This window comes from Phacochoerus africanus, chromosome 4, assembly GCF_016906955.1.
Source record: "Phacochoerus africanus isolate WHEZ1 chromosome 4, ROS_Pafr_v1, whole genome shotgun sequence".
NCBI lineage: Eukaryota > Metazoa > Chordata > Mammalia > Artiodactyla > Suidae > Phacochoerus > Phacochoerus africanus.
In genome coordinates, this window is record NC_062547.1 from 84,303,274 (window position 1) to 84,324,102 (window position 20,829).

At 36.8% G+C, this 20,829-nt stretch overlaps 1 protein-coding gene across 1 annotated transcript in view; it reads right to left on the reverse strand.

Moving 5' to 3' along the window:
- The window catches only part of ANKRD31 (ankyrin repeat domain 31), a 160,267-nt gene that overhangs the window by 89,367 nt on the left and 50,071 nt on the right, over positions 1-20,829 (reverse strand). Inside the window, exons 11-12 of the mRNA XM_047778111.1 lie at positions 13,236-13,391; positions 612-754 (exon numbers count right to left, since the gene is read on the reverse strand). Coding sequence (XP_047634067.1) covers positions 612-754; positions 13,236-13,391 — 299 coding nt within the window. The remainder of the gene's footprint in view (positions 1-611; positions 755-13,235; positions 13,392-20,829) is intronic.

The window sequence follows — 20,829 nt, forward strand, 5'->3', positions numbered from 1 at the left end:
TTAGGCACAACCAAGCTGTTACATGGTAAAATTTTATTATAAATTCTGAGGTTTTCTTTTATTTATTTTGGCTGTGCCTGTAGCATGCAGAAGTTCCTGGGCCAGGGATTAAATCCATGTCACAGTAGTAACCTGAGCCACAGCAGAGACAATGCAGGATCCTTAACCCACTGAGGCACCAGGGAACTCTGATAAATTCTGAGTATTGATTAGCAGAATGAACTGAAACTGAATCCCTATCTGTTTTTCTATTGCTTGGTCCCAGAGATTTTTTTTTTTTGGTCTTTTATGTTGTTGGTTTTGTTTGTTTCTGCGGGGGGGCCACACTCGCAGCATATGGAGGTTCCCAGGCTAGGGTTTGAACTGCAGCTGTAGCTGCTGGCCTACACCACAGCCACAGCAACACTGGATCCGAGCCACGTTTGTGACCTACACCACAGCTCATGGCAACGCCGGATCCATAACCCACTGAGCAAGGCCAGGGATTGAACCTGCGTCCTCATGGATGCTAGTTGGATTTGTTAACTGCTGAGCCACGATGGGAACTCCTCCAGGGATTTTTAATACTTGCAGATGTGATGTCTGCTCTGAAAACAAAAGAATTACAGTACCTTATAATGTCCATTCATCACAGCATCATGCAAGGGAGTGATCTGGTACATTCCTCTGACATTTACGTCCGCTCCACCTTTTAACAGTGCATTCACTATCGGATAAAATCCTCCTAAGCTAGCTTCATGAAGTGCTGTCCAACCTATTACACAAAAAAGAAACAGTCTGTTTATTCGGCATCTTAACAATGTTTGTGCTTGCCCTTAAAATAAAAACTCTAAGTTGTTGCTTTAAAAACATTTTGGTTATATGAGACAAGATAGTCCCATCATGAAAGGAACCTATATTATCTATGGATTAAAAAATCTGATGGACAAATAAAATTCCTACCCCTACTGTTGGAGCGAATACACAAAAATATGAAAAGAAGTAAAATATTGGAAACTATTCTTGCTCTCCTCAAATAAAAAGGCTGTAGAGGGGGTTATTATTAGTACATATAGAATGCTGGTTGCAGGCTACTCTTCTGCATAGAAGATGGGGCGGGGAGCATAGATTTGTAGCTCAGCGTACTTCCATTTAAAGTAATCCAGCCGGCAGGACTACATAGAAGTCAGTTTAGAAGTATACAGGTGACTCTTGAATAACATGGCTTTGAACTGTGTGGGTTCATGTTATACACCAATTTTCTTTCAATAATAAATACTACGGTACTAGACGATCCAAAGTTGGTTAAAGGAGAAGCCATGGATACAGAGGGCTGACTCTAACTTATACTTGGATTTCTGACCATGCGGAAGAGGTTGGCACCCCAACCCCCATGTCAGAATGGATCAAAAAGCAAAATCGTAGGTCCATATGAAACATATTTTAAATAAAAAGATAGATAGGTTGAAAATAAAAGCATATAAAATGATTTAGCAAATAGACAGGAAACATAAGCAGCATAGGATGTCTATATTAATCACATATAGTAGCCTTCAAGACAAAGTATATTATCAGAGTTAAAGAGGGATATTTCTTATTGATAAAAAGGTCAATGTATCAGAAGACATGACAATTACAATTGTGTATGTACCTAACAATAGAACTTCAGAATACAAGAAGCAAAAATTTACAGGATTAAAGGGAGAAACAGACAACTCCACAATCACAGGTGTTAAGATTTCAGCGCTCCCTAAGAAAATGCCAGATCGACCTGACAAAATATATGTAAAAACAAGATGAAGTGAACATTATCAAACACCTTCATCTAACTGACATTTATAGAACAGAAGATCTAACAAGTGAAGAATAAACATTGAAGTGGACAGGCGACATTTACCAAGAAAGACCAAAGACAGTATCCTAGGCATAGGCAGTAAAACAACTCTCAATAAATGTAAAAGGCCCAAAGTCATAGAATGGAATTGAATTAGAAAGCAACAACAGAAAGATATCAGAGAATCCCCAAATATTTTAAAATTAAACAACTTCTGGAGTTCCCTTCGTGGCTCAGTGGTTAATGAATCCAACTAGGATTCATGAAGACGTGGGTTCGATCCCTGGCCTTGCTCAGTGGGTTAAGGATCTGGCATTGCCATGAGCTGTGGTGTAGCTCGCAGATGTGGTTCAGATCTTTCATTGCTGTGGCTGTGGTATAGGCTGGGAGCTGCAGCTCCGATCTGACCCCTAGCCTGGGAACCTCCATATGCTGTGAATGTGGCCCTAAAAAGCAAAATGAAAAAAAAAAATTAAACAACTTCTAGGAGTTCTCTTGTGGCACAGCAGGTTAAGGATCCAGTGTTATCACTGCATCAGTCTGGATTGCTGCTATGGTGTGGGTTCAACCCCTGGCCTGGGAATGTCCACATGCCATGGGTGTGGCCAAAAAAAAAAAACCAAAACCAAAAAAGACCCTTGTACTATAATCTTGGAGTCAAAGCAGAAATCATAAAAGAAATTTAAAATTATTTCAAACTGAAATACAAAACATCATATTTTATTACAAAAATACAAAACATGAATAATGTGGAATGCAACAAAAGCAGTATTTAAAGGGAAACTTAAAGCTTTAAATTGCTTATAGTAGGGAAGAATGTAGAAAAGTCTGGGACCTCATTTTCAAACTGAAGAAGCATAAAAAAGGACAAGGCAAAACAAAATAAGTAGAAGCCAAAAAGGAACAGAAATCAATAAAATATGATACAGATAATAGAGAAAAATTGAAAAGCCAGTAGTAGTTTTTTTCTTTGAAAAAAAGTCAATAGAATTGATAATCCTCTTGCTTAAACTAGCTTAGGTGTAGGAAGGAAGAAGAAAAGAAAAAGGAATGAAGGAAGAGAGGAAGGAAGGAAGGGAAGAAGGAAGGCAATGAGCAATATTAGGAATGAAAAATAAACTATCCCTAAAGATCTGCAGACGCTAACAGGATAACAAGAGAATATTATAAATAACTCCATGCCAATAAATTCTACAACTTAGATGAAAAAAGTCCCTTGAAAAATACAACTTAACAAAACTGACCCACAATATGAAACAGAAAATCTGACTAGTCCACATCCATTAAAGAATTTGAGTTTATTATCAAAATCTTCCCACAAAGAAAACTAGAAGCCCAGAGAGTTTCACTCTAAGTTCTGTCAAAACTTTAAGGAAAGAAAAAAAAAAATCTTACACAAACTCTCACAGGAATCAGAAGAGGAAAGACAATTTTTTTTTCATGGTCACATATTCAGCATATGGAAATTCCTGGGCTAGGGGTCAAATGGGAACCACAGCTGCAGGCCTACACCACAGCCACGGCAACACCAGATCTGAGCCACATCTACCACCTATGCCACAGCTTGTGGCAAAGCCAGATTCAAAATACAGAAAGAGGAAAGAGATAGCAAGCATCCAAACCCTCAGGGCAAAAAAAAAAAAAAAATTAAAAAATAAAAAAAAATAAGTAAACCCTCACAATATACCCAGGGTCGCTCTCACATATAAACAGCCCTACAACACTACAGTAATTGGTTTCCCTAAACTCCCAGAATAAGAAAAATATTAGCAAAATGAAGAGGCTCAGGAACCATTCCCAGTTAAAAGAACGGGATAAGTCATCTGAAGGATCAAACAATGAAACAGACCTCTGCAGTCTAACAGACACTGACTTCAAAAAGGAGATAGTGAAAATACTGAAGGAATCAAGGGAGAATGTGAAGTAATTAAGAGTAGATATGAACAGTAATGCAGATTACTTTAGAAACAAACTAGACCATAAATATAAAGAGGAGCCAAGAAAAATTAGAAAATTCATTTGTAGAGATGCAAATAGAGTTAAAGGCACTGAAGAGCAGAATGAATAATGCAGAGGAACTAATTAGTGACTTGGAGGATAGAATAATGGAAATCATCCAATCAGAACAGCAGTCAGAAAACCAAATTAAAAAAATGAAAGCAATATAAAAGATCTATGGGATAATATAAAGCAAGCCAATCTATGCATAACAGGGATTGAAGAAGGAGAAGACAAAGAAAAGGGGATCAAAACTAAATATGAAGAAATTATAGCTGAAAACTTTCCAAATCTAAAGCAAACGGATATCAAAATACAGAAATCACAGAGAGCCCCAAACGAGGTGAATCCAAAGTGACCAACACCTAGACATATTATCATAAAAATGGCAAAAGTTAAAGAGAAGTTTCTAAAGGTAGCAAGAGAAAACCAAAGCATTAATTATAAGGGAACTCCCAGGGCTATCAGTTGATTTCTCTACAGAAACACTACAGTCCAGAAGAGAATGGAAAGATATATTCAAAGTTCTAAAAGGGAAAAATTTGCAACCTAGAATACTATACCCAGCAAGAATATAATTTAAAATAGAAGGAGAAATAAAGAATTTCTCCAACAAACAAAAACTTAAAGAGTACAGCAATACCAAACCAATTTACAAGAAATACTGAAAGGGATCCACTAAATAAAAAAGAAGTAAGAAGAAATGGGATAAAGGAAATCACATTTGGAAAGTAATTAAGTAAGCCAGTATACAGATCTGAAAGGAAAAAAAAAAAAACTATTATAAAAGCAATGATAAACACAAGGAACAGCAAAATGACAAGCATGAAGATGTTAAAAAAGGACAACAAAATCATAATGTGGGTAAGGAAAGTACCCACATTTTCTAGATTTTCATATCTAGACTCTTTTTCTGTAATGTGTTTGAGCCCACATGACTATTAGGCTAAAGCAACAAGAGTTAACATACTTGAAAAACAGGGCAACTACAAATCAGAACCAAAAAATACAGTCACAAAAACTAAAAGAATGAGGACCCAAGCACAAAATAAAAGGAAATCATTCAACCAAAAAAAAAAAAAAAAGAGAGAGAGATAGGGAGAAAGGAACAAAAGAGAAACATAGAATCAACTGGAAAACAGGGTTTAAAATGGCAATAAGTATATATTTATCAATAATTACCTTAAAAAATCAATGGACTGAATGTTCCAATCAAAAGACAAAGAGTGGCAGACTGGATAAAAAAAAAAAGATGCTAAAATATGTTGCCTATAAGGGACTTACCTTAAGGCAAAGGACACATATAAATTGAAAGTGAGGGGATGGAAAAAGATATTTCATGTGAATGGAAAAGATGAGAAAGCAGGAGTTGTAAAACTCATATTATACAAAATGGATTTTAAAATGAAGGTCATAAAGAAAGACAAAAAAGGACACTATTTAATGATAGAAGGATTGACTCAAGAGGATATGACACTAGTCAATACATATGCCCTTAATACAGGAGCATTCAAATACAAAAAAAAAAAAAAATACTAACACACATAAAGGAGAAATTGATGAGAATACCACAATAGTAGGAGAATTCAACACCACACTCACATCAACGGACAGATCCTCTAGACAGAAAATCAATAAGAGAACAGAGATCCTAAATGATACAATAGAAAAGCTAGACCTCAATGACATTTTCATGACATTTACACTAAAAAATATCAGAATATACATTCCTTTCAAGTGCACATGGAACAGTCTCAAGGACTGACCACATACCAAGACACAAAACTAACCTTTAACAAATTTAAGAATAAAGAAATTATTTCCAGCATCTTCTCTGACCACAATGGCATTTAACTAGAAATCAACCACAGGAAAAGAAATGAGGAAAAACTGAATACATGGAGACTAAAAAACATGCTACTAAAAAACCAATGGGTCAATGAGGAAATGAAAAGGGAAATTAAAAAATACCTTGGGACAAATGATAATGAAAATACAACCATTCAAAATCTATGGGATGCTACAAAAGCAGTGCTTAGAACTTCATAGAAATACATGTCTTCCTCAAAAAGGAAAAATCTACAACGAACAACTTAAATTAGAAAAGAATTAGAAAAAAGAACAAACAAAACCTAAAGTCAGCAGAAGGAAGGAAATCACAAAGATCAGAGATGAAATCAATACAATAGAGATTCAAAAAAATAATGGAAAAAAATCAATAAAACCAAGAGCTGTTTTTTTGAAAGGGTAAACAAAACTGACAAACTTCTGGCCAGATTCACCAAGAAGATGAGGCAAAGAACTCAAATAAACAAAATAAGAAATGAAAAAGGAGAAATCTCAACAGATAATGCAGAAATATAAAAAAACATAAGAGAATACTACGAACAATTATATGTCAACAAATTTGACAACCTAAAAGAAATGGACAACTTTCCAGGGACATATAGCCCACCAAAATTGAATTAAGAAAAAACAGATCAATTGAGCAGACTGGTCACTAGATATGAAATTGAATATGTAATAAAAACACTCCCTACAAACCAAAGTCCAGGAGCAAAAGACTTCACAGGTGAATTTTACCAAATACACAAAGAAGAACTTATACCCATCTTTCTTAAACTTTTCTAAAAGGTTGAAGAAGAAGGAAGACTCCTCCCAAAATTCTATGAAGCCACATCATCACCCTAATACCAAAACCACAGAAAGAAACTACCAAAAAAAAGAAAACTATAGGCCACTATCTTTGATGAGTACAGACACAAAAATTCTCAACAAAATTTTTGGCCACCAAATCCAACAACATATAAAAAATATCATATACCATGACCAAGTGGGATTCATCCCAATTTCACATGGATGGTTCAATATATGCAAAACAACTGTCATGTACCTCATTAACAAAAGAAAAGTCAAAAACCACATGTTCAATCACCTCAATAGATGAAGAGAAAGCATTTTTCAAAATACAACATGCATTCATGATAAAAACTCTTTCCAGAGTTTCTATAGAGGGAACATACCTTAACATAATAAAAGCCATTCATGACAAATCCATGGCCCAATATAACACTCAATGGAGAAAAGCTGAAAGCCTTCCAACTAAAATGTGGAACAAGACAAGGATGCCCACTCTCACCAGTGGTATTCAACACAGTATTGGAAGTCCTAGCCACAGCAATCAGACAAAGAAAATAAATAAAAGGTATCTAAACTGGAAAAGAAGAGGTAAAATTTTCACTCTATGCAGATGACATGATACTATATATAGAAAACCCTAAGGACTCCACACAAAAACTACTCGAACTGATCAATGAATTCAGCAAAGTAGCAGGAATCAAGATTAACATTCAGAAATTGGTTGCATTTCTCCATAGCGACATTGAAATATCAGAGAAAGAATATAAAAATACCTTTTAAAATCACACCTCAAAAAATGAAATACCTAGGAATAAACCTGAGAACTGTAAAACACAAACCAAGGAAATTAAAGAGGATTCAAAGAAATGTAAAGATATTCCATGTTCCTGGATTGGAAGAATTATCATTAAAATATCATACTACCCAAAGCAATCTACAGATTCAATGCAATCTCTATCAGATTACTCACGACATTTTAAACAGAACTAGAATAAACAATCCAAAAATGTATATGGAACCATAAAAGACCCAGAACTGCCAAAGCAATCCTGAGGAACAAAAACCAAGAAGGAGGCATAACTCTTCCAGACTTCAGACAATATTACAAAGCTATAGTAAATAAGACAGTATGGCACTGGCACAAAAGCAGACATAGAGATGAATGGAATAGAACAGACAACACAGAAATAAACCCAGAAACCTATGGTCAATTAATCTTTGACAAAAGAGGCAAGAATATAAAATGGGAAAAAGACAGTCTTTTTAGCAAATGGTGCTGGGAAAGCTGGACAGCTACATTAAATCAATGAAACTAGAACACACCCTCACACTATGCACAAAAATAAACTCAAAATGGCTTAAAAACTTAAACATAAGACAAGACACCATCAAACTCCTATAAGAGAACGTAGACAAAACATTCTCTGACATCAACCATACAAATGTTTTCTTAGGTCAGTCTCCTAAGACAATAGAAATACAAACAAAAATAAACCAGTGTGATCTAATCAAACTTACAAGCTATTGCATAGCAAAGGAAACCATAAAAAACAAAACCAAAAAGACAACCTACAGAATAGGAGAAAATACTTGCAAAACGATGCCATTGATAAGGGCTTAATGTCCAAAATATACAAACAACTCATATAGCTTAACAGCACAAAAGCCAACAATCCAATTGATGAATGGGCAGAAGACCTGAACAGACATTTCTCCAAAAAGGGCATATAAATGCAAATCAAAACTACAATGAGGTACCACTTCACACTGGTCAGAATGGCCTACATTATTAAATCTACCATAAACAAATGCTGAAGAGAATACGGAGAAAAGAGAACCCTCCTACATTGTTGGTAGGAATATAAATTGGAAAAACCACTATGAAAAACAGTATGGAGGTACCTCAGAAAACAAAATAGAACTACCATTTGATCCAGCAATCCCACTCCTGGGCATATATCCAGACAAAACTTTCACTGAGAAAGATATATACATCCTTAGGTTCACTGCAGCACTATTCACAATAAATAAGACATGGAAACAACCTAAATATCCACTGAGAGATGAATGGATTAAGAAGATGTGGTACATCTATGAAATGGAATACCACTCAGCCATAAAAAAGAACAAAATAATGCCATTTGCAGCAACACAGATGGAACTAGAGACTCTCATACTAAGTGTAGTAAGTCAGAAAGAGGAAGACAAATACCATATGATATCACTTATATCTGGAATCTAACATATGGCACAAACGAACCTATCTACAGAAAAGAAACAAACTCATGGACATGAAGAACAGACCTGTGGTGTAGGTCGCAGACTCAGCCAAGGGGGAGGGAGTGGGATGCACTGGGAATCTGGGGTTAGTAGATGCAAACTATATGCATTTGGAGTGCATAAGCAATGAGATCCTGCTGTATAGCACAGGGAAGAATATCTAATCACTTGTGATGGAACATGATGGAAGATAATGTGAGAAAAATAATATATATATGTATGGGTGAGTCATTTATTATACTGCAGAAATTGACAGAACATTGTAAATCAACCATAGTAAAATTTTTTTTTTTAAAAAAGAACAAAGCCCTGGACCATAAAAAGAAAGAAAGAAAGGAGTTCCTGTCGTGGCGCAGTGGTTAACGAATCCGACTGGGAACCATGAGGTTGCAGGTTTGGTCCCTGCCCTTGCTCAGTGGGTTAATGATCCGGCGTTGCCGTGAGCTGTGGTGTAGGTTGCAGACGCGGCTCGGATCCCGCGTTGCTGTGGCTCTGGCGTAGGCCAGTGGCTACAGCTCCGATTTGACCCCTAGCCTGGGAACCTCCATGTACCATGGGAGTGGCCCAAAGAAATAGCAAAAAGACAGAAAAAAGAAAAAAAAAAGAAAGAAAGAAAAAGAAAGAAATCATTTATTTCCAGGTGAACATGTCAGGTAGGTTCTCCCTGCAGCAAGATGTACCAGAGATCCAGGCTTGCAAAAAGACTGTTCTTTCTGAGCTTTCTTCCCCACCCTTTCTACTTCATAGTCTGTTCTCTCCATTTCCCCGGCCATTGCCCCTGCTGTACACCTACCATTTTATCATCAGTGTTCCTCAAAGCTCAATGTAACATTAGCTTCTTTCAGTTTTGTACCTCATCTCTCTTTCACTAAAAGCTTAGTCTCCTAGTAACGATGCCCATACAAAGAGAGCAGGCCAGCTCTAGTAACCCCATCCTTTCATGTAATGCCATAACACAGGGCCCACCAGCTGGGTCCCAGGCAGGCATAACCTTTGAAGATAAAATACAGTGTTCTTCTCCTGTCTCCCTCCCCTATCTTAGCACTTCCCTGGGAGATGATGGTGAAGCACTATAAGTAGAAAAATTGCCTCATAGTTCCTGTTGTGGCTCAATGGATTACAAACCTGACTGGTATCCATGAGATGCAGATTCAATCGATGACCTCACTTAGTCAATTAAGGATCCGGTGTTGCTGTGAGCTGTGGTGTAGGTCGCAGACTCGGCTTGGATCTGGCATTGTTGTGGCTGTGGCCAGCAGCTGCAGCTCCAATTCCAGCCCTAGCCTGGTAACTTCTTTATGTCGTGGGTGCAGCCCTAAAGAATTTAAAAAAAAAAAAAAAAAAAAAAGGGAGGGAGGGAAGGAAGGATGGAGGGAGGAAGGAAGGGAGGAAGAGACATCCATTCCTGATAAAAACTCTCCAGAAAGTGGGCACAGAGGGAACATACCTCAACATAATAAAGGCCATGTATAACAAACCCACAGCTAACATCACTCTCAATGGTGAAAAGCTGAAAGAATTCCCACTAAGATCAGGAATAAGACAGGATGTCCGCTCTTACCGCTACAATTCAACACAGTTTTGGAAGTCCTAGCCACAGCAATCAGAGAAGAAAAAAGAAATAAAAGGAATCCAAATTGGAAAAGGAGTAAAACTACCACTCTTTGCATATGGCATGCACTATACCTAGAAAATCCTAAAGATGCTACCAGAAAACTATTAGAGCTTATCAATGAATTTGGCAAAGTTGCAGGCTGCAAAGTTAAAACATAGAAATCGACTTCAGTTCAATACACTAACAATGGAAGATCAGAAAGATAAATTAGGGAAATAATCCCATTTATCACTGCATCAAAAAGAATAAAATACCTAGGAATAAACCCACCTAAGGAGATGAAAGACCTGTACTCTGAAAACTATAAGACACTGATGAAATAAAGCAAAGCTGACACAAACAGGCTGAAAGACACACTGTACTCCTGGACTAGAAGAATCAATATTGTCAAAGTGATATAGTACCCAAGGCAATCTACAGATTCAATGCAATCCCTATCAAATTGCCAAGGACATTTTTTCACAGAACTACAACAAAATATTTTAAAGTTTGTTTGGAAGCATAAAAGAGGCAGAATAGCCAAAGCCATCCTAGAAGGAAAAATGGAGCTGGAGGAAACAGGCTCCCTGGCTTTAAACTATACTACAAAGCTCCAGTCATCAAAACAGTGTGGTAATGGCACAAAAACAGAAATACAGATCAGTGAAACAGGATAGAAAGCTCAGAATTAAATCCATGCACTTACTGTCAACTAATCTATGACAAAAGAGGCAAGAATACACAAACCCTTCAATAAGTGATGCTGGGAAAACTGGACAGGTACATGTAAAACATGGAATTAAAACACTTCCTAATACCATACACAAAAATAAACTCAAAATAGATTAAAGACCTAAATATAAGACCGGATACTATAAAACTCTTAGAGGAAACCATATGCCGAACACACTCTGACATAATCCACAACAATACCTTCTCAGATCCACCTGCTAGAGTAATGACAATAAAAACAAAAATAAACAAATGGGAGCTAATTAAACTTAAAAGTTTTTACACAGCAAAGGAAAACCTAAACAAAACGAAGACACAACCCACAGATTGGGAGAAAACATTTGCAAATGAAGCACCTGACAAGGTATTAATCTTCAAAATATATAAACACTTTCTGCAGCTTAATATCAAAAAAAACACAAATAATACCATCAAAAATGGGCAGAAGATCTAAACAGACAGTTCTCCAAAGAAGACACAAAGATGGCTAAAAACACATGAAGAGATGTCCAACATTACTAATTATTAGAGAAATGCAAATGAAAACTACTCTGAGGTACCACCTTACACCAGCCAGAATGGCCATCATCAAAAAGTCTATAAACAATAAATGCTGGAGAGGGTGTGCAGAAAAAGGAACCCTCCCACACTGTTGGTGGAAATGTAAATTGGTTCAACCACTGAAGAAAACAGTATGGAGATTCCTCAGAAAACTAAAAATATAATTAGCATTTGATCCAGCAATTCCATTTCTGGGCATCTATCCAGAGAAAACCATGACTCAAAAAGATACATATACTCCAATACTCATTACAGCACTATATACAATAGCCAAGACATGGAAGCAGCCTAAATGTCCAACAACAGAGGAGTGGCTAAAGAAGATATGGTACATATACACAATGGAATATTACTCAGTCATAAAAAGTAATGAAATTATGGCATTAATGAAATAATGGAATTTGCAGCAACATGAACAGACCTAGAAATTATTAGATAGTGAGACACCGAGGTCATATACTATTACTTATACGTGGAATCTAAAAAAAAGATACAGGGAGTTCCCATCGTGGCTTAGGAGGTAACGAACCAGACTAGCATCCATGAGGATGCGAGCTCGATCCCTGGCCTTGCTCAGTGGGTCAAGGATCTGATGTTGCTGTGAGCTGTGGTGTAGATAGCAGACGAGGCTCAGATCTGATGTTGCTGTAGCAGTGACATAGGCTGGCAGCTACAGCTCCAATTCAACCCCTAGCCTGGGAACCTCCACATGCTGCAGTACGGCCCCAAAAAGACAAAAAGACAAAATAAAATAAGATACAATGAACTTCTTTGCAGAACAGATACTGACTCACAGACTTTTAAAAACTTACAGTTTCCAAAGGAGACAGGTTCTGGGTGGGGGTAATCGATGGGCTAGGTGTTTGGGATAGAAATGCTGTAAAATTGGGTTGTGATGACTGTTGCACAACTACAAATGTAATAAAATTCGAGTTAAAAAATAAGTGAGAGGAGTTCCCATCGTGGCTCAGTGGTCGACAAGTCCGACTGGGAGCCATGAGGTTGCAGGTTTGATCCCTGGCCTCGCTCAGTGGGTTGGGGATCTGGCATTGCTGTGAGCTGTGGTGTGGGTCGTGGATGTGGCTCAGATCTGGCATTGCTGTGGCTGTGGCATAGGCCAGCAGCTGCGGCTCCAATTGGACCCCTGGCCTGGGAATCTCCATGTGCTGCAGGTGAGGCCCTAGAAAAGGCAAAGAGACACCCCCCCCCCAAAAAAAAGTGAGAAAAAAAAAACCTGTTAAACAGAAGTTCCTGCTATGATTCAGTGAGTTAGGAATCCAACTGCAAGTGGCTCAGATTGCTGCGGAGGTACAGGTTCAATTCCTGGCCCAGCGCAGTGTGTTAGGGATCCAGCATTGCTGCAGCTGTGGTGTAGGTCACAGCTGTGGCTTGGATTCTGTCCTTGGCCTAGGAACTTCCATATGCCTTGGGTGCAGCCATAAAAATAAATAAATAAATAAAGTAAAATTGAAAAAAAAAGAAAGAAAAAGAAAAACTGCCTGGAAGCTTTCTGTTTGACACCTGCCTTAGGCCTACTGTGACATACTTTCACAGTGATGACTCAGCTGAAACTACAAACCACTATCAAGATAACTATAGGTGGTAACCACAACCTACCAGCATGACTTGGTTGATTAACATCTGCACCTTTTTTTATACAGTGATGAACAAGATCAGTATCATTGTTCAGAGCAGCCTTATACAGCAAGTTCTCTCCAAAAATGTTTCTCCGGTTAATCTTAGAAAGAGATAATTCATTCATCTTCTTTTTTTCTGAAATGAAAGAATGAACAAAAGAAAACAAAAAATTAATCATCTTTATTTGAAAATGAAGAGGAATACAAGAATGAATCCAGTTAACATTCTGGAACAGAGGTCTACTATATTATGAAGGAGTATTTCATTCATTAACTCAACTATAATGGTATCTACATCAAAAAGGTGAAAGAGACACATGTCTTTAGTTTGAAAACATTTGAGTAAGTTATAAATCATATAAGCAGTTCACGTTGATTAAACTTCAGGAAAGGGGGAAATATGAGAAGACCAAGATTATTTTTCTTAAAAGTTCTGATGAAAGAGATTATTTAAATCTAGAATTAGATATTATTAAACCCCAGCAAATGTTACAATACCAAAATGTCTTATAAAACCATGCAGAGAAAAATCTCAGCATATAAGATACAAAAATTAACTCCAGCAAGACCAGAAGAGAGAATGTTAGATTTTCTTCCTTTGTTCAAAATAATTGTCATGAAATTAAAGAACTATGATCTTGATCTTTACAATAGTTTTGATTTTCCTAAGGTGGGAAAGACAATTGAAATAATTTTCCAAGTTATGTACACCAAGTATCATTTCTCCACTGTGCCTCCTAAAATACTGAAACTCCTCATTTAGATAATTCAAATCCTGTCAATTTTTAAAGATAACACTCATTTGGTTTTCCTGAATTTCAGAATAGCTCTAATGATGGCTTTTCCAGTTCTGATCCAAATAACCTGCCCCCTTCTAAAACTTTAGAAAGGTAATTGGGTACTGCAGCAGATTACCTAATGGGCCACAATTTAACTGCTTTGCTTTTTTTTTTTTTTTTTGCCTTTTCTAGGATCGCTCCCGCGGCATCTGGAGGTTCCCAGGCTAGGAGTCCGTCCAATCGGAGCTGTAGCCGCCAGCCTACACCAGAGCCACAGCCAGATCTGAGCCGCATCTGCAACCTACACCACAGCTCACGGCAACGCTGGATCCTTAACCCAGTGACAAGGCCAGGGATCAACCCGCAACCTCATGGTTCCTAGTTGGATTCGCTAACCACTGAGCCACGACGGGAACTCCTGCTTTGCTTTTGATTCTCTCCATTCAGTTCCAACATAAAACAAACCAACTACTGTGGATACCTTCCTCCACCCCAGGCTACAAAGCATGTTGCTCCCACCAGCCAAACTATATGCAAAAATCAATAGTCTACACCCAGATCAGTCTTTGCCAGTTGTACTTGCTATTGTAACTATGTGATTTATTTAAAAGAACATTAAGAAGAACACAAAAATTTTCAACGAAAACTAAGCTGTGAAAGACATTCACTTCCAGTCATGACTTGCCCTCCCAATGTAATCAACTAGAAAATTAGGCAAAATACATGGGGGTCAAAAACCCCAATATTCAGACAGGAAAATAGGTAGTTCGGATCCATGACTCCCCTGAGTGAAGGCAAACACTGAAGTGAGCTCTAAGGTCACTCCAGCTTCTTGTCTGGAGGCTTTTCAGAATATCACACAAACAAAACAAGGTGATTCCGCTGAGCTAAGGAGACACAGATTAGAATTTGGGGAGGCTGGGAGTGAACAGAATTTGCAGGGCAAGGCACCAGGAATGAGGGAGTAAAGAAAAGGTACCAGAAATCTATAAAAAGGGCTCCTTGAATTGTTATCTGAACACTATACTGAACATTTATGGGGTGAATCTTCACGATGGGCAAGAACAACTACTTGGGAATGATAAATTAACACATTTTAGAGATTACACAGCCTGGGAGACAATCACATTCCTGCCAGCCTGAGGAGAGAGACCCTGCTGAAAACTGGGCATTCAGAGACCTTTAATGGGTCATATCTCAGCAGCAGGGCTAAACTGGTCCTAGACTAAGGCCTACACTAGACCTGCCTAACAAGGTTTTTTAAAAAGTAGACAAAGGATCAATATGATCTTCCAGTAACTTGCTGGCCAAAACAAAAATCAACACTCTTAGAATACAGAGAAAGACACACAATAACATTCTGCTGCATGTGGATATCCAATTGTCCTCCACTACAATGGCCTTGTACCCTTGTCAGAACTGTGTTTTTTTATTTCTCAACTCCCTTCTCTTCTGTTGACGTATTTCCCTATCTTGACAACAACATTGTTCTGGTTTGATTATTCAAGCCATATATAATTCTTGAAATCAGGTAATGTCAGCCCTCTAATTCTGTTCTTTATCAGAGTTGTCTCACTATTCTAGACTAGTAGACTATTCTAGACAGAGTTGTCTTACTATTCTAGAACAGTAAGACTAGTTGTCTTACTAGTCTTACTAGTCTTATTCGTCTATTCTAGGTCCTTAGCATTCTGTATGAATTTTAACCAGCTTTTGAATTTCTACCAAAAAAAAAAAAAAAAACCCTACAGGGATTTTAATTGGTATTGCGTAGAATCAATAATTAATATCTGAGAAGAAATAACATCCTAACAATATTGAGTCTTCTGAATGATGAACAAGCTATATCCCTTCATTTCACTCCATCAAGTTTTCTTTGGTTTCTCTGAATAACATTTTGTAGGCTTTAATGTACCTGTCTTCTGTATCTTTTGCCAAATTTTATTTCTAAGTATCTCATGTTTTTTGATAATGTGGTATAAATTTCACTTCCTAATTATTTGGTTTTCAATTTTTTTTTTTTTTTTTTGCTATTTCTTGGGCTGCTCCCGTGGCATATGGAGGTTCCCAGGCTAGGGGTTGAATCGGAGCTGCAGCCGCCAGCCTACGCTAGAGCCACAGCAACGCGGGATCCAAGCCATATCTGCAACCTACACCACAGCTCACAGCAAGGCCGGATCGTTTAACCCACTGAGCAAGGGCAGGGACTGAACCCGCAACCTCATGGTTCCTAGTCAGATTCGTTAACCACTGCGCCACGACGGGAACTCCTTGGTTTTCAAATTTTACTTTCTAATCATTTGTTGCTAGGATACAGAAATATAATTAATATTTGTATATTGATCTTGTATCTTGCAACTTTGCTAAACTTACAGTTGCTTTTATTGTACATCAGATTTTCTACATAGACAATTATGTCATTTGTGACTAAAGACAGTTTCACACCTTCTTTTCCAACATGGATGCCTTTTATTTGTTTTTCTTCCTATTACTGGCTAGAACCTCTAATACAATGATCAACAGCAGTAGTGAGAACAGGCATCTTTGCTTTATTTCTGATCTTAGGGGGAAATCATTCAGTCTTTGATCATTAAGTATGATAGCTGTGTTTTTGTTTCTTTGCCAAATTCCCCTCTATTCTTAGTTTGCTAAGAGTTTTCATCAGCAGTGGATGTTAGGTATTGTCAAAATCTTTCTCTGCATCTGGGATGATCATACAGCTTTTATTTTTTAGCTTATTAATATAACTAATTACAGTGACTGATTTTCAAATGTAAAGCCAACCCAGCATCCTTGGGATAAACCTCACTTGGTCATGTGGATACCCAATTGTACTCCACTACAAAGGCCTTATACCTTTGTAAAAACTGTGTTTTTTTATTTCTCAACTCCCTTCTCTTCTGTTGACTATTTCCCTGCCTTGACAACAGCATCATCCTGGTTTGATTACTCTAGCCATATATAATTCTTGAAATCAGGTAATGCTGGGTATGAGTTGCCAAAATTTTGTTTATAGTTTTACATCTATGTTCATGAAGGATATTAAGTTGCAGTTTTCTGTTCTTGTAATATCTTTGATTTGGGTATCAGTTTAGTAGTGACTTGTAAGATGAGCTGGGAAGCAATTCCTCATCTTCAATTTTTCGCAAGGTTTGTGGAGAACTGGTATTATTTCTTCCTCAAATGTTTGGTACAATTTACCACTGAAGGTGTTATAGACTGAATTGTGTCCTTCAAAATTCATATGTTGAAGCCCTAATACAATAGGGTTGATATCTTTATTAAAAAAAAAAGGAAAAAGGAAAAGACACTAGATCTCTCTGTATACACAAAAAGGCACTGTCCATAAGCCACAAAGAGAGGTTTCAGCAGCAACAAATTTTGCAGCACCGTAATTGTGGACTTTTAGCCTCCAGAATTGAGAGAAAAATATATTTCCATTGTTTAAGCCTTCTAGTTTGCATTATTCAGTCATGGTAGTCTTAGCCGACTAATATGAAAGGCATTTGGGCTTAGAAAATTTTTTGTTTGTTGATTTGCTTTTTGGTGGGGAAGTTTTTAATTACAAATGCAATTTGTTTAACATATATGGTAGTATTCAGGTTGCCTAATTATTTCTAATACTTTTTGTCTCAAGGAAGTTGCCCATTTTATCTAAGTTGTTGAATGTACTGGCAAAAAGTTGTTCATAATATTCCCTTTTATCATCTTCATATCTGTAGACTTTGTCATGATGCCATCTCCTTAACTTCTGATGCTGGTGATTTGTGTATTCTTTCTTTTCCTGGTCAGTTTGGGAGAGGTTTATCTATTTTATTGACCTTCTTAAAGAACCAGATGATGGTTTTACTGATTCTATACATTATTTTTCTGTTTACTATTTCACTGATTTTTTGCTTTCTCCTTCGCTATTTCCTTTCCTTTGTTTATTCTAGATTTCATTCACTCTTCTTTTTCTAGTTTCTTAAGGTAGAAGCTGATGTCATAGATTTGAGATTATTCTTCATTTTTAACACAGGCATTTAGTACTATAATTCTCCCCCAACTACTCTTTTCACAACATCTCCAAATATTGCTATATTGTGTTTTCATTTTAGTTAAAAACACTTCCAAATTTCCTTTAAATTTCTTCTTTGACCCATAGGTTATTTTAAAGTGTGCTATTTAGTTTCCAAATATTTCAAGATTTTATAGAGATTTTTCTGTTACTGATTTCTGACTCAATTCTATTTGGTGTCAGAGAAAATATTATTTATGACTTTTTAAATTTAAATCCTTTTAAATTTATTGATACTTGTTTTATGGCCAAGCATACAATCTTGATAAATACTCTTATTTGCATTTGGAAAGAATGTCTGATCTTCTGTTCCTGAGTGGAAAGTTCTATAAATGTTAAATAGGTGAAGCTGGTTGATAGTGTTATTTAAATATTCTGTATCCTAACTGATACTCTGCCCCTTTGAGTTACTATAAGGAGTTACCAATCACTGAAAAAGTGCTACTGAAATCTCTGACTATAATGATGGATTTTTTTTTTTTTGGCAATGCCTGCAGTATGTGGAAGTTCCCCTGTCAGAGAATGAACCCACGCCATAGCAGCAACTAGACCTACAGTAATGACACCAGGTTCTTAACCCACTTGGCCACCAGGGAACTCCTACAATTGTGGATTTGTCTATTTCTTGTTGTGGTTTTATCAGTTTTTGTTTCATGTATTTTGAAACTTTGTTATTAAGAGAGTAATTATTTACTTTATATAAATACACAGGAGTGAGACTGCTGGATCATATGGTGGTTTTATTTTTAATTTTTTGAGGAATCTACATATTGTTCTCCATAGTGATTGCACCAATTTACATTCCCAACAGTGCATGAGGGTTCCCTTTTCTACAACCCAACTCCTGTTATTTATTCTTTTTTTTTTTTTTTTTTTAGGGTCACACTCTCGGCATTTGGAAGTTCCCAGGCTGGGGGTTGAATTGGAGCTATAGCTGCCAGCCTATGCCACAGCCACAGCAACGCCAGACCCAACCCATGTCTGCAACCTAAGCCACAGCTCATGGCAATGCCGGATCCTTAACCCACTGAATGAGAGCAGGGATTGAACCCCAGTATCATGGATACTAGTCAGGTTCACTACCGCTGAGCCATGATGGGAACTCCCTATTTCTTTCTTTTTGATGACAGCCATTCTAATGGGGTGAGATGGTATCTCATTCATTGTAGTTTTGATTTGCACTTCCCTGATGATTAGTGACGTTGAGTAGGTTTTCATGTGTCTGTTGGCCATTGGTATGTCTTCTTTGGAAAAAATGTCTATGCAGATCCTCTGCAAAAACACTAATTAGAAAAGACACATGCACTGCAGCATTATTTACAATTGCCAAGATATGGAAGCAACCTAAGTGCCCATTAATAGATGAATGGATAAAGAAGATACAATACATGTATATAAGGGAATATTACTCAGCCATAGAAAGACTGAAATCTTGCCATTTGCAACAACATGGATGGACCTAGAGTGTATTACGCTAGGTAAAATAAGTCAGAGAAAAAAAATACTGTACAATTTCACTTATATATGGATTCTAAAAACAAATGAGTGAATACAACAAAATAGAAACAGTCATAGATTTAGAGAACAAACAAGTGGTTGCTAGAGGGAAGGAGATGAAGGGAGGAGAAAAAAATTGTAGGTGAGGGAGATTAAGATCTACAAACTTCCAGTTGCAAAATAAATGAGTCACAGGTGTGAAATGTGCAGTGTGGGAATATAGTCAATAATTGCATAATATCTTTGTAAGGTTACAGATGGTATCTAGACTTATTGTAGTGATCTTTTTGAAATGTACAGAAAGGGACTTCTTGCTTTCTGATATGGCCCACACTCTGACTATGGGGTGTGTATGTCTCTTAATAAATTTACTTCTTACCTATCAAAAAATGTATAGAAATACAGAATCAGTATGTTGTGTAACAGGAACTAACATAGTTAACATTTTGAAGTTAATTTCACTTCAAAAATAAGCAAACAGAAAAAGAGATGAGATTTGTGATTACCAGAGGTGGGGGTTGGGGAGAGAGGGAACTGCATGAAGGCAGTCAAAAGGTACAAACTTCCAGTTATAAGATAAATAAGTACTAAGGATATAATATACAACATGATAAATATAAGCAACACTGCTGTATATTAAACATGAAAGCTAAGAGAATAAATACCAAGAATTCTCATGACAAGGAAAAATGTTTTCTCTTTCTTTAATTTGTATATATGTGAGATGATGGGTGTTCACTAAACTTACTGTGGTAATCATTTCACTTTATATACATAATGTAAGTCAGATCATTAATGCTATATACTTTAAACTTATATAGTGTATGTCAATTATATCACAATAAAACTGGAAGGGAAAAAAGAGAAAAACTGTTCAGAATTGTTATATACTTTGAGGAAGTAACACCTCCATCACTATGAAATAACTTTATCATTGCTAATATTCTTTGTTCTGAAATCTACTCTGTCAGATAATAATGATGTATTGTATAATGTACTATAGTTCATGACATATGATATTCTTAGTAACAGTATAGTGACCCCAGCTTTTAATTGGTATGATAAGATAACTAATGGTCCTCCAAAGATGTTCACATCTTAACCCCCAGAACCTGAGAATATTATCTTATATAGCAAAAGAGACTTCACAGATGTGATTAGGGATCTTGGGAAGGGAATACTACCATATATCTTCTGGGTGAACCCTATATTAAATCACAAGAATCCTTTTAAGAGGGAAG